General features: G+C 40.8%; 2 protein-coding genes across 6 annotated transcripts in view; one reads left to right on the forward strand and one right to left on the reverse strand.

The window, feature by feature from the left end:
- LOC114545977 (H-2 class II histocompatibility antigen, I-E beta chain-like) overlaps nt 1–21,274 on the forward strand; it is an 81,023-nt gene that overhangs the window by 10,244 nt on the left and 49,505 nt on the right. For 3 of the 5 annotated variants that reach the window (XM_028564606.1, XM_028564603.1, XM_028564605.1), the window contains exons 2-6: nt 387–567; nt 1,505–1,718; nt 2,312–2,379; nt 2,628–2,741; nt 3,715–3,842. In XM_028564606.1, the coding sequence (XP_028420407.1) occupies nt 387–567; nt 1,505–1,718; nt 2,312–2,379; nt 2,628–2,741; nt 3,715–3,740 (603 nt within the window). In that variant the 3' untranslated portion in view covers nt 3,741–3,842. Of the gene's footprint in view, nt 1–294; nt 568–1,504; nt 1,719–2,311; nt 2,380–2,627; nt 2,742–3,714; nt 3,843–21,274 lie in introns of those variants that run through there. The other 2 variants (XM_028564602.1, XM_028564604.1) reach the window with 2 other exon arrangements.
- On the reverse strand, nt 14,299–16,624 carry LOC114545976 (uncharacterized). Its single transcript, XM_028564601.1, has 2 exons — nt 16,571–16,624; nt 14,299–16,504 (listed from the first exon to the last, which is right to left on the reverse strand). Exon 2 carries the CDS (start codon nt 16,462–16,464, stop codon nt 15,400–15,402), a length of 1,065 nt encoding a protein of 354 aa, XP_028420402.1. The 5' UTR covers nt 16,465–16,504; nt 16,571–16,624; the 3' UTR covers nt 14,299–15,399.

Here is a 21,274-nt window from a genome sequence, read left to right on the forward strand (position 1 = left end):
TATATATATATATATATATATATATATATATATATACATACATACATACATACACATGCATATACATACAAATACATACATATATATGTATGTATTTGTATGTATATGTATATATATGTGTATGTATGTATGTATATATATATATATATATATATATATATATATACATACATACTGTATGTGTATATGTATTTGTAGTTTTGTTCGAAATAAAAATGAATGAAATGAAAATGAAATCACTGATCATTACTCTGACTATTCACTGAGGTTCAAACAGATTTTTTTTTTCTTCAGATGGATTTATGGAATATATTCTGGTCCGTTGTGACTTTAACTCGTCTGATCTGAATGACATTGAGTTCATCTACTCTGTTTATTACAACAAGATGGAGTACGCCAGGTTCAGCAGCAGTTTGGGGAAGTATGTTGGATACAATGAAATTGGAGTGAAACAGGCTGCGGTCTGGAACAGCGATCCTTCAATACTGACTGGAATGAGAGCTCAGAAGGGGACGTACTGCAAACCCACCATTGATTATTACTACCAGGCTGTTCTGCCTAAATCAGGTGAGTTAGTGTTTCTGTAACATCATCATCGGATTTGTTAATCTACTGACTCATCTGACTCATAGTTTATAATAATCATATTCATTTAAAGTTTCAGCAGGAAATGAGATGGTGAAGTTATTCTGAATTAGTTTGCTTTATGAATATTTAATTATTAGATATTATTTAAATTAAAAACACTGTTTAAATAAACATTAAACAACAAAAAATCTATAATCTGTTAATTAATATTTTATGAATCATTTTAATGTTTAAATCAAAGCACCACCTTCTGGTTGAACCCTGGTACTGCAACTAATGGTAATACATATTAATATTATAATGATTATAATGATTATTCATTATGAATTCTACTGAGAACAGTAATATTATTATGAATATTGTTATATTTAGGGAGGTGTTGAGTTCCAGTTTGATATGAATGTTAATTATCTGCAGCTTCACTCAGAAAACATTTAAACAAAAGAGGAAACAGGTTGTAGAAACATTAGAGCTTAGAGTTTGATTTTAGACTCTAGATTTACTTTCACACTATTACAAATTTATAATGATTAACTCATATTGAAATGTTATTGTGTGATGTCTGACTTAATTCAATTTAAAATAATAAAAAAGTCATGTTCCTGTTTGAAAATGATTTACTGCCAGCTGAAAAAATGTTTTTATTATTAAATAATAATGTTCATTTATTTTAATGTCCTGATTTCATCTCATTTCTACTGTTAATGTCAGTTTTTATAATGGTGGATTCTCCCAGAATGCTCCTGTGAAATCTGTCGGTCAACCATCAGAACCAGTGGGCGGGACATAAGTGAAAGGCACCAATGAGAGGACAGCATGTCCCTGCTGTGGTGTGTGAAGGGCTGTGGGCCGAGCTGAAGGAGCTTTAATGAAGGACATAATGAATAATGTGATGGCCATGTGTTGTGTGTTCCAGCTGAGCCCTATGTCAGACTGAGCTCTACGGAGCCCTCTGGTGGTAAACATCCGGCCATGTTGGTCTGCAGCGTCTACGACTTCTACCCCAAACAGATCAGAGTCAAGTGGACCAGAGACGGACAGGAAGTCACCTCTGATGTCACTTCCACTGATGAGCTGGCAGACGGTGATTGGTACTACCAGATCCACTCTTACCTGGAGTACACGCCCAGGTCAGTCACCTACAGCTTCTGGTCCGGGTCCAGGTCCAGGTCCAGTTTCAGGTTCTGGCCCAGGTCCAGGTCTGGTCCATGTTCAGGTTCAGGTCTAGTTAGCTTCAGGTCTAGTTAGCTTCAGGTCCAGTTAGCTTCAGGTCTAGTTAGCTTCAGGTCCAGTTAGCTTCAGGTCCAGATAGCTTCAGGTCCAGTTAGCTTCAGGTCCAGATAGCTTCAGGTCCAGTTAGCTTCAGGTCCAATTAGCTTCAGGTCCAGTTAGCTTCAGGTCCAATTAGCTTCAGGTCCAGATAGCTTCAGGTCCAGTTAGCTTCAGGTCCAGGTCAAGGAGCCTTTTTTCTAAACAATGACAACAACAGGGTTGACACGGGGAGGATTCTACACAAATTGCTTAAATCAAAATTGCTTTAGGTCTAGGTTCTGTTTTAGGTCCAGATCAATTCAGGTCCAGTAAGGTCCAAGTTCTGGTTCAGCTCGTGGTCTAGGTCCAGGTCCAGGTCCAGGTTCTGGTTCTGGTTCAGGTTCAGGTTCAGGTCCAGGTCCAGTATTGTCAGTAAGAACCAGAATCTCTGATGTCTGGTTTGTGTCAGCAGGTCTGGAGAGAAGATCTCCTGTATGGTGGAACACGCCAGCCTGAAAGCTCCTCTGATTACTGACTGGGGTAAATACCTGTCTGTCTCTATACCTGTCTGTCTGTCTCTCTACCTGTCTGTCTGTCTCTCTACCTGTCTGTCTATCTAACTGTCTGTTTCTTTCCCGGTCTTTGTCTCTCTAACAGTCTGACGCTCTACCTGTCTGTCTCTCTGCCTGTCTCTCTGTCTGCTCCCTTGTCTGTCTTTCTACCTGTCTGACTCTCTCTCTGTCTGTCTGTTTCCTGACCTGTCTCTCTCTCTCCCTGTCTGTCCTCAGACCCGTCCATGCCTGAGTCTGAGAGGAACAAGATTGCCATCGGAGCCTCAGGACTGATCCTGGGTCTGGTCTTATCTCTGGCTGGATTCATCTACTACAAGAGGAAGGCCCGAGGTCAGAACAGGGTTCTCTGTAGACTAGTTCAGACCTCTTTACAGAACATTAGACCATCTACTACAAGAGGAAGGCCCGAGGTCAGAACAGGGTTCTCTGTAGACTAGTTCAGACCTCTTTACAGAACATTAGACCATCTACTACAAGAGGAAGGCCTGAGGTCAGAACAGGGTTCTCTGTAGACTAGTTCAGACCTCTTTACAGAACATTAGACCATCTACTACAAGAGGAAGGCCCGAGGTCAGAACAGGGTTCTCTGTAGACTAGTTCAGACCTCTTTACAGAACATTAGACCATCTACTACAAGAGGAAGGCCGAGGTCAGAACAGGGTTCTCTGTAGACTAGTTCAGACCTCTTTACAGAACATTAGACCATCTACTACAAGAGGAAGGCCGAGGTCAGAACAGGGTTCTCTGTAGACTAGTTCAGACCTCCTTACAGAACATTAGACCATCTACTACAAGAGGAAGGCCCGAGGTCAGAACAGGGTTCTCTGTAGACTAGTTCAGACCTCCTTACAGAACATTAGACCATCTACTACAAGAGGAAGGCCGAGGTCAGAACAGGGCTCTCTGTAGACTAGTTCAGACCTCCTTACAGAACATTAGACCATCTACTACAAGAGGAAGGCCCGAGGTCAGAACAGGGCTCTCTGTAGACTAGTTCAGACCTCTTTACAGAACATTAGACCATCTACTACAAGAGGAAGGCCCGAGGTCAGAACAGGGTTCTCTGTAGACTAGTTCAGACCTCTTTACAGAACATTAGACCAGTTTCACAATAGTTTCAGTCTCACAGGAGTTCCAGACCAGGTTCAGAGTCTTAACACTATTTATTTTTACTACTACTACTGAAACCTGTCTTTGATATTTCTCTATAATAATGTCATACTGAGCAATGGATTTGTTTCAGACCAGATCAGTTTTACTGAATAATGTCTGGATGTGTTGTTGTCTCTTCTCTTTAATCCAGGAAGGATTCTGGTTCCCAGTAGCTGATCCTGGACCTGGTTCTGGTCCTGTAGCTGTTTGTCAGATGGAATAAAAAGCAGCAGCTGCTTCAACCTGCTTCGTGTGTTTCAGCTCAGCAGACTGTCGGTCCTGGACCATCTGCTGGACCGACTCTACTCCTGATTCTCTGATGATCTGGACTCTGATACTCAGCTGGTCTCAACCTGATTCAGGACTGTGGTGTTACTCTGATGGTCCTGGACCAGGTCTGAACCTGATCCAGGACTGTGGTGGTACTCTGATGGTCCTGGACCAGGTCTCAACCTGATCCAGGACTGTGGTGTTACTCTGATGGTCCTGGACCAGGTCTGAACCTGATCCAGGACTGTAGTGTTACTCTGATGGTCCTGGACCAGGTCTGAACCTGATCCAGGACTGTGGTGTTACTCTGATGGTCCTGGACCAGGTCTAAACCTGATCCAGGACTGTGGTGTTACTCTGATGGTCCTGGACCAGGTCTGAACCTGATCCAGGACTGTGGTGTTACTCTGATGGTCCTGGACCAGGTTTAGTCTGGACTCTGGTGTATCGCAGCTGCATCTGAACTCTGCTTCATCTACATGTGATATGATTCTTTACTGTGTGAAATCAATATTTATTTGAATGATTTGGGGTCTTGCAGGTTGTGTAGTTGTTAGATTTATATATTTTTACTGGAGTGAAACATTTTCTAACCTTAATAAACTGATCAAAAAACTCTCTGACACACTGTGGATTTATTGATCAGATAATAAACTGGAAGCATTTCATCTGTAAAGATTAATATCTCATAACAACTTATTCAAAGACAGTTTATATTCATATTTGTTACGGCTGCTCGCTCTTAGTCAATGAGTCAATTAGTTTCTTTAGTTTGTGTCATCCTTCTTCATGCTGAATGATTAATTTCCAAGAAACATATCAGAACATTTCTGGTAAACACACGATTTAAAGTGAGAGCTTTTGCATTATTTTTTGTGGTGAAAATCTGTTTTATAGATATAATTTATAGATATAATTAAATCAACTAATCAAGTCAACAAAATGTAGCTCAGCGTAAATTCTTTCAGGAAGTTTTGAATTGTGTATGTTTTCCATGACATAAATAAAAGGCATTTTCAACGTACATTGTTGCCTAAAAATGAAAAAAAAAAAACAGAATTCAGGAAATTAAGTCGTTGACACTCACATTTACCTGAGGGTAATTTTACTTTTTACTTTTTTTTACCTTTTACTCAAGTACTGGACTCAGGTACAATTACAACACAAAACATCTCAAACAAAATAGTAGTTTAAATACATTTAAACAAACAAGCCAGATCTTCATCTTACGTGCTTGTCGCCAGGTTGTCGGTTGTGTCTGATAACAAACACCAATGCTGACAAGCTTCTGTGTTGTGTTCAAGTGTACTCAGGAAAATCTATTTAATTTAGAAACACTGCAAAATGGATAGACAACTATCGTAAAAGGGGCTACAAACGATATACCCAAATAAAGAAAACATTGATTATACTTGTGAAACTGAAAGGGAACTCGAACCACGATTTCCATCACTGTTTTCTACCTATACACAGTATGTTCTATATCTATGTACCCATCTACCGGTTTATCTCCCTGTTAATCTATGTATTCATTTTTGTACCTATACACAGTGTATTCTATCTATCTACCTATGTATTTGTTGTTAAGTACTTAATCTAGTTACCCCTCAAAAGTATATTGCCACATCATGGGAGGTGGTGAACTCCTGGTTGGGAACCACTGGACTCTTTATGATATAAAACAGCACATGATTCAGAGTTTTAACTTTAACTTGAATTATTGACTTACCGTCCCCTAACAAAGCTTTAGCAGCTTGGACAATGAAACTAGCATTAGCTGATGAAATCAAAGCTGCCCTAACATTGTTTTTTCCACTTAACTGATCAGCTCCATTTGCAAACATGATGCCCCCAGCTTGTCCTCTTTGTCCCGAAACAAAACATACGCTGCTCGTCCTCTGGAAACAGGCTGAAGCTTGTCCACGCTATGGAAACGCATTGAAGTCCATCCTCTCGCTATGGAAACAGGTCCCATCCTCTCGCTATGGAAACAGGTCCCTTGAAGCTTGTCCTCTCGCTATGGAAACAGGTCCCTTGAAGCCCTATGGAAACAGGTCCCTGAAGCTTTCACTACACAAACAGGTCCCTTGAAGCTTGTCCCTTGAAGTTCATCCTCTCAGGAGATTATTTTCTCTATCAGCAAACACGTGGATTGCAGATTGTCCTCTCGGTCCACAAACAAGACGCTTGCAGCTCGGCCCATGAAACTAAAGTGAGCTTCTCAAACTGAAGCTGCCCTTAGATTGGTACTCCACTTACCTTATCCTTATCCGCTCAGCCTTCAAAAATAATGCTCGCAGCACGTGGAAACGCTTGTTTTTCAGAAACATGAGAAATAGGGTCCAGGGGCTTCTTTACAGAATAACCTCCTAACTTTTTGGCCTATCTCTTTAGAAGTCTCAAAGACAGGAAAAATACTACATTCCTATTACAAAAGTATACTTGTTCTAAATCTGAGAGGGAAATATTGAACATTTTACTTCTCTACATTAATCTGACAGCTTTCAGCTTTAGTTACTTTACAAAAGCAAGTCCTAAACTCATGGCTGTGTCTAATCTCAGACCTTCTATATTATCTTAAACATAAGAAATAAAAACTAGAACTGTAATCTAAATCTTTAATCAGCCTTTAATTAACAGCCTTACGTTAACCACCCCACTCGCTCAAAACGTTTTACTTACTAAAATGTAAATACAAGAAGCAAACTTCTCCGAAGATGAAATTATTCCTAAATGCGGTTAGGATACATGTTTCTGTAATACCGAAAAGCAAAAAGTTAAATGTAATCCTAAACTGAAATAAAATAGGATTTCAGATTTAGGAAGTTTCTGTAATGAGGCCCCAGGTTGAAAAATACCCATGTTTCCTTTAAATACTTTTTTCTTTTTAAACAGACAGCTTTTAAACAACTGCATGAAACAACAGTAGTGGAAAGTAACGTAGTACTTTTACTCAAGTACTGGACTAAGTACAATTTTCATGTTTTTGTAGTTTACCTTTTACCTATCCTGATCCTTGATACTATTCCTCCACTACATTGATTTAGCAGCAACTTTTAAGATCCAAACTGTAGATGAACAGTATGAAACAGAACCTAAGTGACCCGACCACTCGATGTCAACAGCTGACGGTTTATAAACTGGTTAAAACTAGCTTCCCTATAGTATTATTATATATAGCCTATTAATGATCTAACAATGTAAAATATATCAAGCACTTTCACTTCTAATACTTTAAATACATTTTGATTATACGTGTTTAGAAACAATAAAATAAGTAGTGTAACAAATTACTGTCATTACTGAGTAATACGTAAACATACTTCTAAAAAGAGTAACAAGTAATAAATGATAATACTTGACATGTTTAGGAAACTAACCCAACACGGATTATAGAGGTGTTGAAATTAATCCAATAATCGATGCATTGCATCGTGGACATGGACGATGCTGCATCGATGCACTGGCCCGCCATAATCGATTATAACGCACTGACGTTGCTCGTTAATTTTCCGTCCACGGCATAAACATTCAAATTCGAAATGGGTGGGGGGTTATGTTGAATAAAGTGATAAAAAGATCCTAATATAGTATGTCGGTAAGTCATAAAAAAAAGTCGAAAAAAGTGATAAAAAAGTCACAATATAATATATCAAAAAAAGTGATAAAAAGTCACAATATAGTACGTCAATAAAAGTCACAGTATATGTCGAAAAAAAGTGATAAAAACGCTATAATATAGTATGTCAAAAAAGTGATAAAAATATTGTTAGCCTATATGTCGAAAAGAGTCATAGTATAACATGTCACAAAGGTCATAGTATACTATGTTGAAAACAAATTATTAAAAAAAATCAATAATATTGTACGTCATAAAAGTGATTAAAAAAAAAAGTCATGGTATGTAATAAAAGGTCAGACGAGGTGGCAGAGTGGTTAAGGTGATGGACGGCTAATACATTGTGGGGGGCCTAATATAAGTCTGTGCTACCAACATTGCCATCTTGAGTTCAGCTTGCTTCATGTTTTCTGCTTCTGTCTGTTCTTTCATGATGAAGGATGAAATAGTCTCTGTGTTTTAATGTGCTGGGTGATGTCATTTTCCCGCCGTGTGCTACATTAAAATCAACCCGACACACTTCACGAACAGCCTGGAGGTTGTCGGTAAGATGCATGTAAATTGATGCGCTCAACATGTTGAAATTTACAGCGATATTTCTATTTCTTTGCGGGAACACCACCTTCACCTGCCATCTCTATCGGCTCGCTTTCGGGTCTGAACTTTCCGCGAAGCTTGCCAGAGATCAACTGCGCAACGGGGTTATGGGTTGCCAGGTTGAGGTGACTGTGTATGGTGGATAGTGTGAATAGGATGCGTTTCATACAAGATCTGGCAACTGTTTCAACATTAAACAAACACATTGGTCTGGTTATTTAGGAAGGAGTTTGGGCCATGCTGCAAATTACGGGAGTTTCCGGGGAGAAATAACAAACCGGGAGGGGTCCGGGAAATAGGGCTAAAAAACGGGAGAAACCCGGGAAAAACGTGAGTGTTGCCAGCTATGGTGGTCTCCCCGCTGGGTCAGAGCGGTGTCCCGGTCCTCTCTGTCCGGTGGAGACAACATGTCTCAGTCACTTAAAACAACTACTAACTGGCTTCTCTATTAGCCTACAAGCTAGCACTCTACACTAACTTCAGCTTGCGTTCTGGAGAGGTATGTGTCGGTACACGATTCGTTCTGCGCATGCACAGATGAAAATCCTGTTTTACGAGGATTTACAACATTAGCTGTTAGCTTTATAAACTAACGTTAGCTTCCCAGTGGAGGCTAACGGCTGGCCACTACAACTCCGTAGCGGGTATAAGTTAGCAGCAGGTTTGATGTTCGCAGGATATTCGTTTTCGACCTACCCCCATTCAGTGTCTTCAATAAAATTCCAATACTTTACTAGTGTAGTATGTGTACAGTTTAGGACACTATATATATAAAAAAAAAAAATCACAATTGTATTTCTTGTCGCTACCGATTTACGAGCAAAAACAGCACTTCAATCTACGTTCTGGCTGTGGGCTGAGTTAGGGACCGTCTACAAATTACATTACTCAGGCTGGTGACATAGACTACTGGGATTCTTTCAGGAAAGAAATCACCAAAAATCTATAAAAAGACATTTTATCATTCTGATTGCTGTAGTAGTTGCCAATGGTGGATTGCTAGTTACTAAAGGTCATATTTTTGTCATATGTCACATTATAGTGAAACAGGATGGAATTAAAAGTTTAAAACATTCACCAAAACTCAACAAAAAGACATTTTCTCATTCTTATTGCTGTAGTATGGGCTCCAATTACCACTTAAATGGTAGGGTATGGCTCCAATGATGTTTGTTGTACGTGTTGACATGCTACATATGTGTACCAAGTTTTGTGACTATACGTCAAACGCACTGCAGGGGCTCAATTTATTTTTATTTTGTAGGGGGCGCTAGCGAGCCATTTTTGTGCCCCTATTCCTGAAACCCTTAGAATACGTACATTTTCACCAGAATTGATGCGACTGCCAATTTAGGTGAGTTTTTGAGTATGTTAAGCCCCTCAAAAAGGCGATTAATTAGCCGGACAAAGGAAAAATAATAATTCCTTCTGTTTTAAAAGGGCCTTCGCCGCAGTCGGTGCTCGGGCCCTAATTAGTTTTTCTCATTCTGATTGCCCTCATATTTCCCAGTCACTTCCTGCTACTTAATACAGACCATGGTTTCCTAAAACAACAAGTTATATGGAAGACTCAATTTTCTCTAAAATTTATTCACCAAAATTCAATGAAAATTTTTTTTGTGTTCTTTTGCTTACTTTCTGGTTCTTATGTGTTACTCATAATGTGTGGCTAATAATATCATCATGCTTATAAAAAAAGTATTAAACTGCTGAATGAACACTCGTAATGTCTCCATGGCAACAAGAGACAGATACCGTTTGAACAACAATCATAAATAAAATAGCAATTTGGCATATTTAACCAAAATCAACAACAAGCATCAACTGTCTTTCGCCTTTAGGACCGTGACGAAGGTATAGTCACAAGATATATGATCAAAATCATAAAAATAACAGCTGATATAGCTGGGGAGCTTGCAGCCTTAGTGATAGTTGTGTCCACTTGTTACCCAAAATGAACGTCAATTCACTCAAAAAATACAAACAAATTAACCATTAAGGGTATTCAACGTTAAAACAAATATGAAGGTGCTTGATTGACATTTACCCATTACATAATAAATAAGTCAGTGATTTGGCTGGTCTTAGCTAGGCCAACTAGCTAGATAAAGAACAGAGAGCCAGCCCACACAGCGACACCGTGGTGCCTTTGACTCAATCATCGATTTTTTTTTTAATTGGGGGTCTCTGCAAAGATACTAAATAAAGAACTTACAGTATATTTCGGATTTTTATCAGAAACTGCTTTATTGGCCAAGTAAACACAAGGAATTTGAATCTGGCTAGGTGTTGCTTTCAACACAGAAACAGACATAACTTTATGGCTAAAAACAAAGATAAACAAGGTAACGTTAAACATGAACGTTTTACTACTATGTAGGCTACATATATAAGTTGTATATAATAAAGTGTATACATGCATACATATCCACATACGTACATAAAGTTACATGTAAATAGATCTATTAAGCTTATAAACAGTAAGGCAATTAGTGCCAATGATCCAGTAGATGGCGCCGATGTTCAATCAATGTTAGAGTTACGCATTCTTCCAACAGCGCGCAGGTCACATAAGCTGATGAGATACTACAATTTAATTCATCATATTATTTTTATACTGTCAGTAGGCTACTTTTAGAGCAACTTGTATAATGGCTAGAGGGCCTGGAACATATATTGAATGAATTGAAATACATTTTTTTTGGGGGGCACGGGCAGCGTACTTATCAACGACGATGTACACTGGCGACGGTGTAGTCAATCCACACGTTAGAGTCCCACGACAGTCTCCTTCGGTAGGTTATCCGTGGCACTATCCACTCGCCATAAATAGGAGAACACAGATTGGGAAACGCCCTGTGTCTGGCAATGCTACACTAACGGCTAACGACGCTAGCGGGCTACCGATGCTAACAGGCTAACAATGCTAACAGCCGTTGGTATCACAACTTATGCAAACGTTGTGGATGTAAAACGATTTTAACATATATACATACACACACACACACACATCTGTATGTTTACCTTCTGTCCGGTTCAGTGAGTGTAATCAGCGGTCGGTAACGGGAGATTTTACTGGAGAAAATAACAGATTCTCTTCATCATTCTCTGATTACGGTCCGTCTCTTCTTCACGGCCGAGGGCCCGCCCCTCTGCCCTCACAACGACAGCTAATTGGACGGGAAGTTAACAGCAGCCAATAGAGTAAAAGTAGGTCAAGATATTTAAAAAAATACATCAACTGTATTTTACTGTAACACTGAAGACACATTCAAAATAAATTATTTAACGGTTACAAAAATAAAACCAGAAAAAATGATAAAATATAGAGTATACATAATTAAATCAACCTGCCATATGTGTAGTAATAACAATAACTGAACTTTTCTTTCTTAAATATTATTTAAATATTTAAAATCCAGCATGTAGAAAGTGTTAGAGACTCTGTGTGTGTGTGTGTGTGTGTGTGTGTGTGTGTTTGTCAGTCTCTGTATGTGTGTGTGTGTGTGTGTGTTTGTCTGTCTGTCAGTCTCTCTATGTGTGTGTGTGTGTGTGTGTGTGTGTGTGTGTGTGTGTGTGTGTGTGTCTGTGTGTACGTGTCTGTGTGTGTATATGTATGTGTGTGTGTGTGTGTGTGTTTCTGTGTCTCTGTGTGTGTGTGTGTGTGTGTGTGTTTCTGTGTCTGTGTGTGTGTGTGTGTGTGTGTGTGTGTGTGTGTGTGTGTGTGTGTGTGTCTGTGTGTACGTGTCTGTGTGTGTATATGTATGTGTGTGCGTGTGTGTGTTTCTGTGTCTCTGTGTGTGTGTATGTGTGTGTGTGTGTGTACGTGTGTGTGTACGTGTCTGTGTGTGTGTATATGTATGTGTGTGCGTGTGTGTGTTTCTGTGTCTCTGTGTGTGTGTGTGTGTGTGTGTGTGTGTGTACGTGTCTGTGTGTGTGTATATGTATGTGTGTGCGTGTGTGTGTGTGTGTTTCTGTGTCTCTCTGTGTGTGTATCATTGTTTTTTACACCAAATGACATATTTCTTATTTTATACGTGTATGAAATGATTGTTGAAGTTGATTAATAGTCACTGACATACTAGCGGCTGGATTAAACAGGGTTAAAATGCTGACAGCTAACACTAAACAGTGTAAAGTGTGACTGTGTTTCACTGTGGAGGATTCCAACAGCGGGACCTAACAGTCTGCGCAGCAACACAGACGGTGCGTTCACTTGCAGCTGCCGTTGTCGGAATTAAACAACACAGACGGTGCGTTCACTTAAAACACGTAGCCTCGTGGTGCATTCACAGTAATTGTAAAATACCCTTTTCCCATCTGGTGGTTGTTTTTGTTGTTCAACAGCACTTTACTGGTAAAATAAGTTATTTTTTATAGTCATTACATTATTATTAAATCTTTAATTTTGACCATGTGGCCTTAACAATAAAGAAGTTCCTGACTGTTGTTTAGTGCCCTTCTTTTTTCCTTTTTTGTTCTTTTGTTTACAGTAAATAAATAATAAACAAATACAAATCTTAAAGGAACACGCCAACTTATTGGTACTTTATCTTATTCACCGTAACCCCCAGAGTTAGACTAGTCCATACATACCCTTCTCATCTCTTATTGGGACTTTATCTTATTCACTGTAACCCCCAGAGTTAGACTAGTCCATACATACCCTTCTCATCTCTTATTGGGACTTTATCTTATTCACTGTAACCCCCAGAGTTAGACTAGTCCATACATACCCTTCTCATCTCTTCTCTTATTGGGACTTTACAGAGTTAGACTAGTCCATACATACCCTTTCATCTCTTATTGGGACTTTATCTTATTCACTGTAACCCCCAGAGTTAGACTAGTCCATACATACCCTTCTCATCTCTTATTGGGACTTTATCTTATTCACAGTAACCCCCAGAGTTAGACTAGTCCATACATACCCTTCTCATCTCTTATTGGGACTTTATCTTATTCACTGTAACCCCCAGAGTTAGACTAGTCCATACATACCCTTCTCATCTCTTATTGGGACTTTATCTTATTCACTGTAACCCCCAGAGTTAGACTAGTCCATACATACCCTTCTCATCTCTGTGTGTGTTGTAATGCTGTCTGACAGCTCCACCGGTAGCAGCCCAGAACAGATCCTGCAGGTAACTGGTTCCAGTAATCCTACTGCTCCCAATAAGTGACAAAATAACTCCAACATGTTCCTTTTTCCATGTTGTGATTTATAGAGTCACAGCGTGTACAAAAAACAACGTAACATGAGACACAGCCATCTTCTAACAGTAAACAAACCGGGAACTATATTCTCAGACAGGCTTGCTGCGAGCATATCACTCCATCCAAGTACTATATTTTTCCACCTGAGAATATAGTTCCCGGTTTGTTTACAGTTAGAAGACGGCTGTGTCTCATGTTACGTTGTTTTTTGTACACGCTGTGACTCTATAAATCCCAACATGTAGATAGGAACATGTTGGAGTTATTTTGTCACTTATTGGGAGCAGTAGGCTAGTTGGAACCAGTTACCTACAGGATCTGTGTGTGTTAGAAATTTTCTTGCAGCAGCAGAGTTTAGTAAATATCAATGATAAAAATGAATACGAATAAAGACTGTTTGAGAATCAAACCAAAATCTGGTCTTTGAGCATTTATTATATTTTGCAAAATATGAGAATACAGATTCACAGGTACACAAGTACAACTGAATGAGCATTTCTAAACTAAAAGTCTAAAATCCAAACATTATATAGTGAAAAAACCCGATAAGCCATCCCTCTCCACTTTATCTTTTAGCATACTGTCACATAGTTGAAAAGAGGACAATGAAAAAAACCATTGACAGTCAGATCATCTCTCAACCTTTTATTCTTAGCCTAAACAACCTTTGTATCTCAGGAGACAGAAACATTAGACTAAACACCTGCTTACTTCTATCTGGAGACAGAAAGACAACAATGTGAGAAGGTTCAGGACAGTGAACTAAATAGCCTTAGTTCACCCTATTTGCAAAAAAAAAATAAACAGATGAGGAGCTAAATCTTTCTTTATAAAAAATCAAACCAATGGTTAATATCATTAAACAAATGGTTAAAATAAAATTTCACTGGTGCCTTTAAGTCAAAATAGGAAGAAAAATAAATTTTATGTGGAGGTTTAAAACAATCTTTAAACAAATGGTCTTAAATATCAAATTAAACAAATGGTTAAAATAAAATTTGCCACCACAGTCCTTTTTTAATAGTAGCAAGCTTTCACGTCTAAGTAAAAATCATTAAAACAAAATTTTAATCAGTCTTACCAATATCAGAAACAATGTCCAGGACCTCATCACCATATCTGGACATACGAAACAAGTCAGAGGACTCAGTGTTCTGAAGTGCCGGATACTGTATCATGTTCACCATGAAGATGGAGGAAATCATTTTCTTGACAAGTGGGATTATGCAGCATACACAGATCAGGAAACCAAACATCAAAGTTATTAGTGGTGCAACAAATCTAGCTAACCAAGCTTTCCTTTGAAAACCCCAGGCCCACCAGTGCATAGTGTTCTGGGACGTCCTGTGCTTTGAGATTACTCAAAAGTAGGTTCAAGTGGTGAATGGTGTCAGTGATGTTTCCTGAAATGTCTGGGATGAATGTGCAGCAGTGTGTGCCTATGATGTGACATAATCCCCCCTGTGCTGCTAGCATAGGTCCAATCCCATCTGATGCTGCATTAGCATGTTTCTCATAGCTCGCATAACAGGAGGAAATTCTCCAAACCCTAAAATCATCATGGCAGTCAAATTCTCAAGACTTTCCTGAACCTGATCAATATTATGTGCATTTTTCACTGTCCCATACCAAGGAAAGAATCCTGCTGCAAATTTAGTTCCTGGGCTGGTAACCTCTCGCTTTTCTCTAGTAGAAACATCAGATGTGGGCACGTACATGGGATAGTGGTGAGTTGTATGCACAAGGGAAGTCATAACTGTAATGGCAGGTGTCAAATATATCATACTACATCTTCCTGCCCATCGTGGAGTCAAAATCTGATACCAATGATCTCCACAAAGCCAAACATAATCCACTAGAGACCCTGCGCCAGAATCATCAGGCCAACGCATGGTGTGAGTCAAAGATGATATCAGTACTGAAGCACTAAGATACCCCGGTGTGGAGTGTAAGCATGCACTAATGTTTAATTTCCCTGTTGCGCACGTACAATTCAAAGTCTGCTGACAACCCGAGGTTACCCCCAAATACTGAGAACCCATGCGACGAGGTTGTTCAATGCATAAGGCATGCGTCAAATTCTTCATAAGGCTATGGTGAAACTGTCCTATACTATCAGATGCTTTTCCATTTTTAGTTGTGAAGATAGTACCATTCGGAGCATGCACAGTGCGATTCGCAAAACCTCCACAAGGTGAAGTTTGAATAGAAGCCGAATAGAACTGACCCCCCCTCCTCTCTAACATCCTTGAGTGCTGTCAGAGCACAGACAACTTCTGTGAGATTCAATGTGTGTGGTTTTACTGGGGTAGCCTGCTTCTGAGAGTGGGGAAATAGTGAGCAAACATAACAAGAGTCATTATACCCTACATCACGTGTGTACTTCTTAACTAGGCCAAGCCATGCATCAGAAGATCCCCATCTGTTAGATAAACTTTCAAAAGTCTGCGTCAAATGTGGTGATTCTGTGTCAAATATGTGAGGTGAGATTACTTCAAGGTAGAAAAATCCGCAGGGAAGCCTCCCTAAGGTTATAATACACACAACGAAGTAACCTTGGTCGGAATACTGAGCATTGGTCAATGTTAACAAGATGCCTGTTGAGGAATAGTTTACTTTCTTTATTGACAATCTATTGGTTAGGTTTGTGTGGTCGTTAGGAACTTCATAGCACCAACCTACATCACCCGTAACCCAAACAGCCTGCTTCCATGAGGAACATATGGGTCCTCCTTCTCTGTAGTATCCTAAATCCATTATCACTGCAATGTAACATACATATACCTCTCTCTCTCCTATTGATGCTCCTTTCTCCCCGCACCACACATAGTCACAGGTCTGAAGCATAAGAGTGGATGTAGTGTTGACCATGATAGTAACATTTGCTCTGTGATACCTGTTGTACTCTGAACGCCATCTACTCCTAGACGCAGAAACTGTGGAACGCGTCACTCGCTTTCCCCTCCCATGCTCCTCACTAGTGTTCCTAGTGTGTCTGGGTGTGTCTGTGTCATTGGGAGAAGTGGTGTTGGAAAAAGTGGTTATTTCAGTCAGCGGTTTATCATATTTTTCTAACATTATGAATGCAAAGATCACAAATGCAGTAATGAAGACTAAACCCAGTACAAATTTGGACCCCCCGAATCTCCTCGGAGGGTACCATTTCATTAGTTTCTCGTGCTGCTCCATTGTGTGCATATCACAGCACTCTGCTCCTGTGTGTGCGTGTGTGTGTGTGTGTGTGTGTGTGTGTGTGTGTGTGTGTGTGTGTGTGTGTGTGTGTGTGTGTGTGTGTGTGTGTGTGCCTGAGCACACTGCTCTGTGTCACAGAGGAATGTCAACAGTTCCTCAGTGTAAGGAAAACAAGGAATGTGCTGTGAGTGTCAGAGCTCAACAGAATGAGTGTTGTTCAGGAATGTGCTGTGTCAAAGGTAGAATACCAGTATGTTGGTCACACTTTCTCTCCTCCTTTCAGTGTGTTGCAAATCGATGAGAAAAACTCCAGTTTTTCCCCGATTGATTTCAGAGATAGCACAGAACGCCGTCTGTCAGGCTGGTCTCTGAATCAATTTCCCTCGTAGGTGACTCAGCAGGGAACCTGCTCGTCACTTGTTGCAGGTGCTAACGAACCTGGCACCTCTCCTGGTTCCGGAACCTGTTTGCAGTGTGTTGCGTGCACCCACGTGGATCGTTCTGCGACCTTGACTGCTGTGTGAGTGACCAGGAGGATCTGGAAGGGTCCTTCCCACCGTCTGGACTGCCAGTTCTTCCTCCTGAAGCTTTTGATCACCACAAAGTCCCCAGGCCGGAGCTTATGCAGTGGTCCCTCAGCTGGTTTAGGCAGACCTGCTGAAACCTGTTTTCTTATGTCAGAAAGAGCAGAAGAAAGTTGGGTGCAGTATTTCAACATGTCATGTTCACATAGAGCTGTTGAGGGAATTGCCGCCTTTGGCATTTCTGTCCTTACATAAGGAGGCCTGGCAAACAGAATCTCATATGGACTGAGATTGGAACGAGATTGTGTACGCATTCGCATATACATTAGGACCAAAGGAAGCGCCTTTGTCCAAGGGAGGCCTGTGTCTGCACAGCATTTAGCTAGTTTTGCTTTTAACGTCCCGTTAATGCGTTCCACCAAGCCTGCGGACTGCGGATGATAAATGCAGTGTGTCTTGATGTTTGTCCCGATAAACAAGCTTATCTGTGCTGAGTTTACAAAATGAGCTCCATTGTCGCTAGACAAAAGGCTAGGTATTCCCCATTTGGGAATAATTTCAGTCATAAAAGCCTTTGCCACCACTGGAGCTGTCTGTCCTTTGGCCGGAAACACCTCCACCCATTTAGAGAACATATCAACCATAACGAGGCAATGTTTTTTCCCCTCTGACGGTGTTAGCTCAACAAAATCCATCATCAGATGTTCAAATGGTCGTGTTGGTGGTTTGTGTGCTGCCTGTCGTGTTATATTCACTCCTCTGCCAATGTTGTGTTGTGCCCATATTTCTGGAAGCTTTACAAAATTTTTCTGCAAATGTAGTGAACCCCTTTGTAAACCATGTCTGCGTGATAGCTACCACCATTACCCCTTTTGAGATATGGTCTAACCCATGTGTTAACTTAGCAAAATGTGGGAAAAAGTGTTTTGGGAGACATGGTTTAGAATCTGGCCCTAGCCAGATGCCAGTGTTAAAGGTGCACCCTACTGTTTTCCACTGTTGTCTTTCTTGTGGTGTAGCATGTGTCTTGCATAGCAATCACAGACTCTGGAAGGGAGAAGTGATCCTCTGCAGTGAGGGCTAAGGTGTCAAGTGTGAGGGGCAGGCGTGCAGCTGCTTTGGCAGCTATATCAGCACGACTGTTACCCCTAGAGACAGCATCTTGCGCCCCTGTGTGTGCAGTGCATTTACATACAGCTACCCTTGTTGGTAGTAGAATAGCAGTCAAAAGATCGTTGATCAAATGATGATGTAAAATGGGCTTACCGTCAGATTTCAGAAATTGTTGGTGTTTCCACAGTGCACCAAAGTCGTGCACCACTCCAAAAGCATACCTTGAATCAGTGAAGATGGTAACAGATGAGCTATCAGCCAACTTACATGCTTCCGTGAGGGCAATGAGCTCAGCAGCCTGTGCAGACAAATGGTTTGGGAGAGATTTAGCAATCATAGTTTCAGTGTCAGAAACTACAGCAAAGCCTACCTGTCCCTGTCCTGTTTGTGGGCAGCGCGAGGCTGACCCATCTACATACAAAATGAGGTCTGGATTCCCAAGGGAGTATCCGAAAGATCTGGGCGAGGTGTGCATGTTTGCGCCAGCTCTGCCAAACAGTCATGCGGTTCTCCCTCCTCTGGTGTAGGCATAAGAGAAGCAGGGTTAAGCACAGTACAACGTTTAACTGTTACGTTAGGCAGTTAAGAAGTTAAGAAGTACTGTGTGATAACGTAGGTATCGTGCTGCAGATAAATGTGAAGCCTTTTGTTCAAGTAGGATCAAAGAGACAGCATGTGGGACTAGCAGTGTGAGTGGAGCATATCCTACTATGTCACGTGATGCCGCCAAGACCATTTCAGCAGCTGCTACAGCCCTGAGACAAATCGGAAGTCCTGCTGCAACTGGATCGAGTTTTGCAGAGAAATAGGCCACTGGTCTTAACCTGTCTCCATGCGGCTGCTGGAGAACAGACGTCATGCATCCTACGCGTTCATCCACTGTCTGAGTGAAATGAAGATTTGGGTTAGGCAAACCTAAGGTTGGAGGACTTTGAAAGGCCTTTTTAAGATCTACAAAGGCCTGCTCAGCCTCAACAGTCCAGGTTATCAAATTGTGTGCAGTCAGCCCCTTACCGTGTATCACGTCCCCTAAAGGTTGAACAAGTTCCGCGTAATTTGGGATGAAAACACGACATCATTGGTTTTTTTGTCAACGGTTTTGGTAGGGAAACAATTGCCTCAATCCGCAAAGGAGACAAGGTTTTCCCTGACCCAGAAATGTCATGTCCCAGGAAGTGGACCTCTTGTTTTACAAACTGCAATTTTTTAAGACTGGCTTTGTGTCCCTCAGTTGCAAGATGACACAATAGTGCAATCGTGTCTTGCTCACACAACTCTTGTGTTGAGCTTCCAATCAAAATGTCGTCTACGTACTGCAGCAGACTTGAACCTAGGTTCGGTGTGAAGCTCTCTAGGCTGTCGCGCAGTGCATCATTGTAGATGGTCGGAGATTCAGTGTATCCCTGACAAAGGCGTGTGAAAGTGTATGGTTTTCCATCAAACAGGAAAAGGAACCAGAACTGACTGTCTTTGTCCACCGGGACACTGAAAAAAGCATTAGACAAATCAACAACAGAGAACCATTTAGCATTACTTTTAATTCCCTGTAGGATTGTGTATGGATTTGGCACATTTGGTGCTCGAGCATGAACAGCTGCATTGACAGCTTTCAAGTCCTGAACAAAACGCCATTCCGTCGGAATGCCCTTTGGCCGTATTTTCTTTACCGGAAAAATCGGTGTTCTTACAGGAGAATCTGGACACAGAATTATAACTCCTGTAGCCAATAAGGAGTTAAAAACGGGTCGGATTCCATTAATAGCTTCCTGTTTTAACGGATACTGATGTTTCTGAGGTCTGTAGTCCGAACGTGGTATTATGACGACAGGTTGACAGTTTTTAATCAACCCCACGTCATATTTATGTGTCGCCCAAAGGTGTGTTGGCACTTTAGCTAAAAGTGGTGAGACGTCAGTAGGTAAAATGTTTTTACCGTGCAAAAATGTGTCAGTTGTAGGTGCAGTTTTACTCAATGTATAGATACTGCGGATATAAGGCACGCGCCATGATTTGAAAAGTTTTCTATAATTTCCTGTTGAGGGAGAATATGAAATACAGTCATCAGCCGTGTCAGTCCAGTCAGTCAGTTTCTCACAGGTCATGACAAAGTGTCCTGGGTCTGTCTGCTGGTCTGTGGGAGACAAAGATAGAAGAATGTGAGCTACAGAGTCAGAAATTCTGAAAAACTTTTTCTGTCAGTCAAGGCTACCGTCACTGCGCACGTGTGCGTGTGCCAGTAGCCAGTAGACAACTCTAGCTCCTCTTTGGACTGGTCAAGGAATTTGTCAACATATTCTTTGTCTGGAGTTGGGGAGACATGAGAGATGCAATGCATTTGTTGTGGTGTTCTCAGCACTGCTAAAGGTGATACTAGTTGTTGTGCTTCTGTCAGGAGATCGATTGCCTGACAAAGGTTAATGTCCCATAGAAATGTGAAAGAGTGTGTGTTTTTTGATTTTAACAAAAACATGTCAGGAAAAAAATGATTTTTATCAAAACGCACAACCCTGAGGCCAGTGGGGGTAGGAATTACCCCTATACCAAAAACACACATAAAATCTCTGCCTAATAAATTTACCGGGCACACAAGTGAGAGCAAAAATGAGCATTTTGCTCTTCTATCTGGGTCTGGATCTGTAGGATCTGTGTGCAGTCATTTTTTTCTGGCAATACCATACCACTCGCACTTCTAGAAAGAATTACTCCACCAGAAAGTTTTTGTTTAGGAAACAATGATTTTTCAAAACCGAATTTGTAGCCCCTGAATCAACCAAGAATTCTATTTCCCTCCCTGTATTGTCAACACTGTTGCAGGCAGTTTTTATACACATCTGATGAATACATAGCATAAGTAGGCATTTTCTCTGCTAATTCCTTCTGTTCTATATGCTGTATTGCATCTAATATGTTTTGCCTATTGTTTGGGGGTGGTGTAGGTGTTTGTGGTATGCAGGAAAGCATGTCTTCATTGCAAGCATGTGTATCTTTGTGTGTGTGCATGTTACCCTCCTTAACAGGCGCACTCGTGTCATCCATTCCGTCCATTCCACCACTCTTTCCCACCGCCTGTCAATCTGCAAACTGCTGAGGGTCGTTGCGCCGTCCCTTAGACGTGTCCTTCTTGGGGTGGGGACATTCGTAGGCCCAATGCCCTTTCGCGCCACAATTGTAGCAAGTGT

The sequence above is a fragment of the Perca flavescens genome, chromosome 19, assembly GCF_004354835.1.
Source record: "Perca flavescens isolate YP-PL-M2 chromosome 19, PFLA_1.0, whole genome shotgun sequence".
Classification (NCBI taxonomy): domain Eukaryota; kingdom Metazoa; phylum Chordata; class Actinopteri; order Perciformes; family Percidae; genus Perca; species Perca flavescens.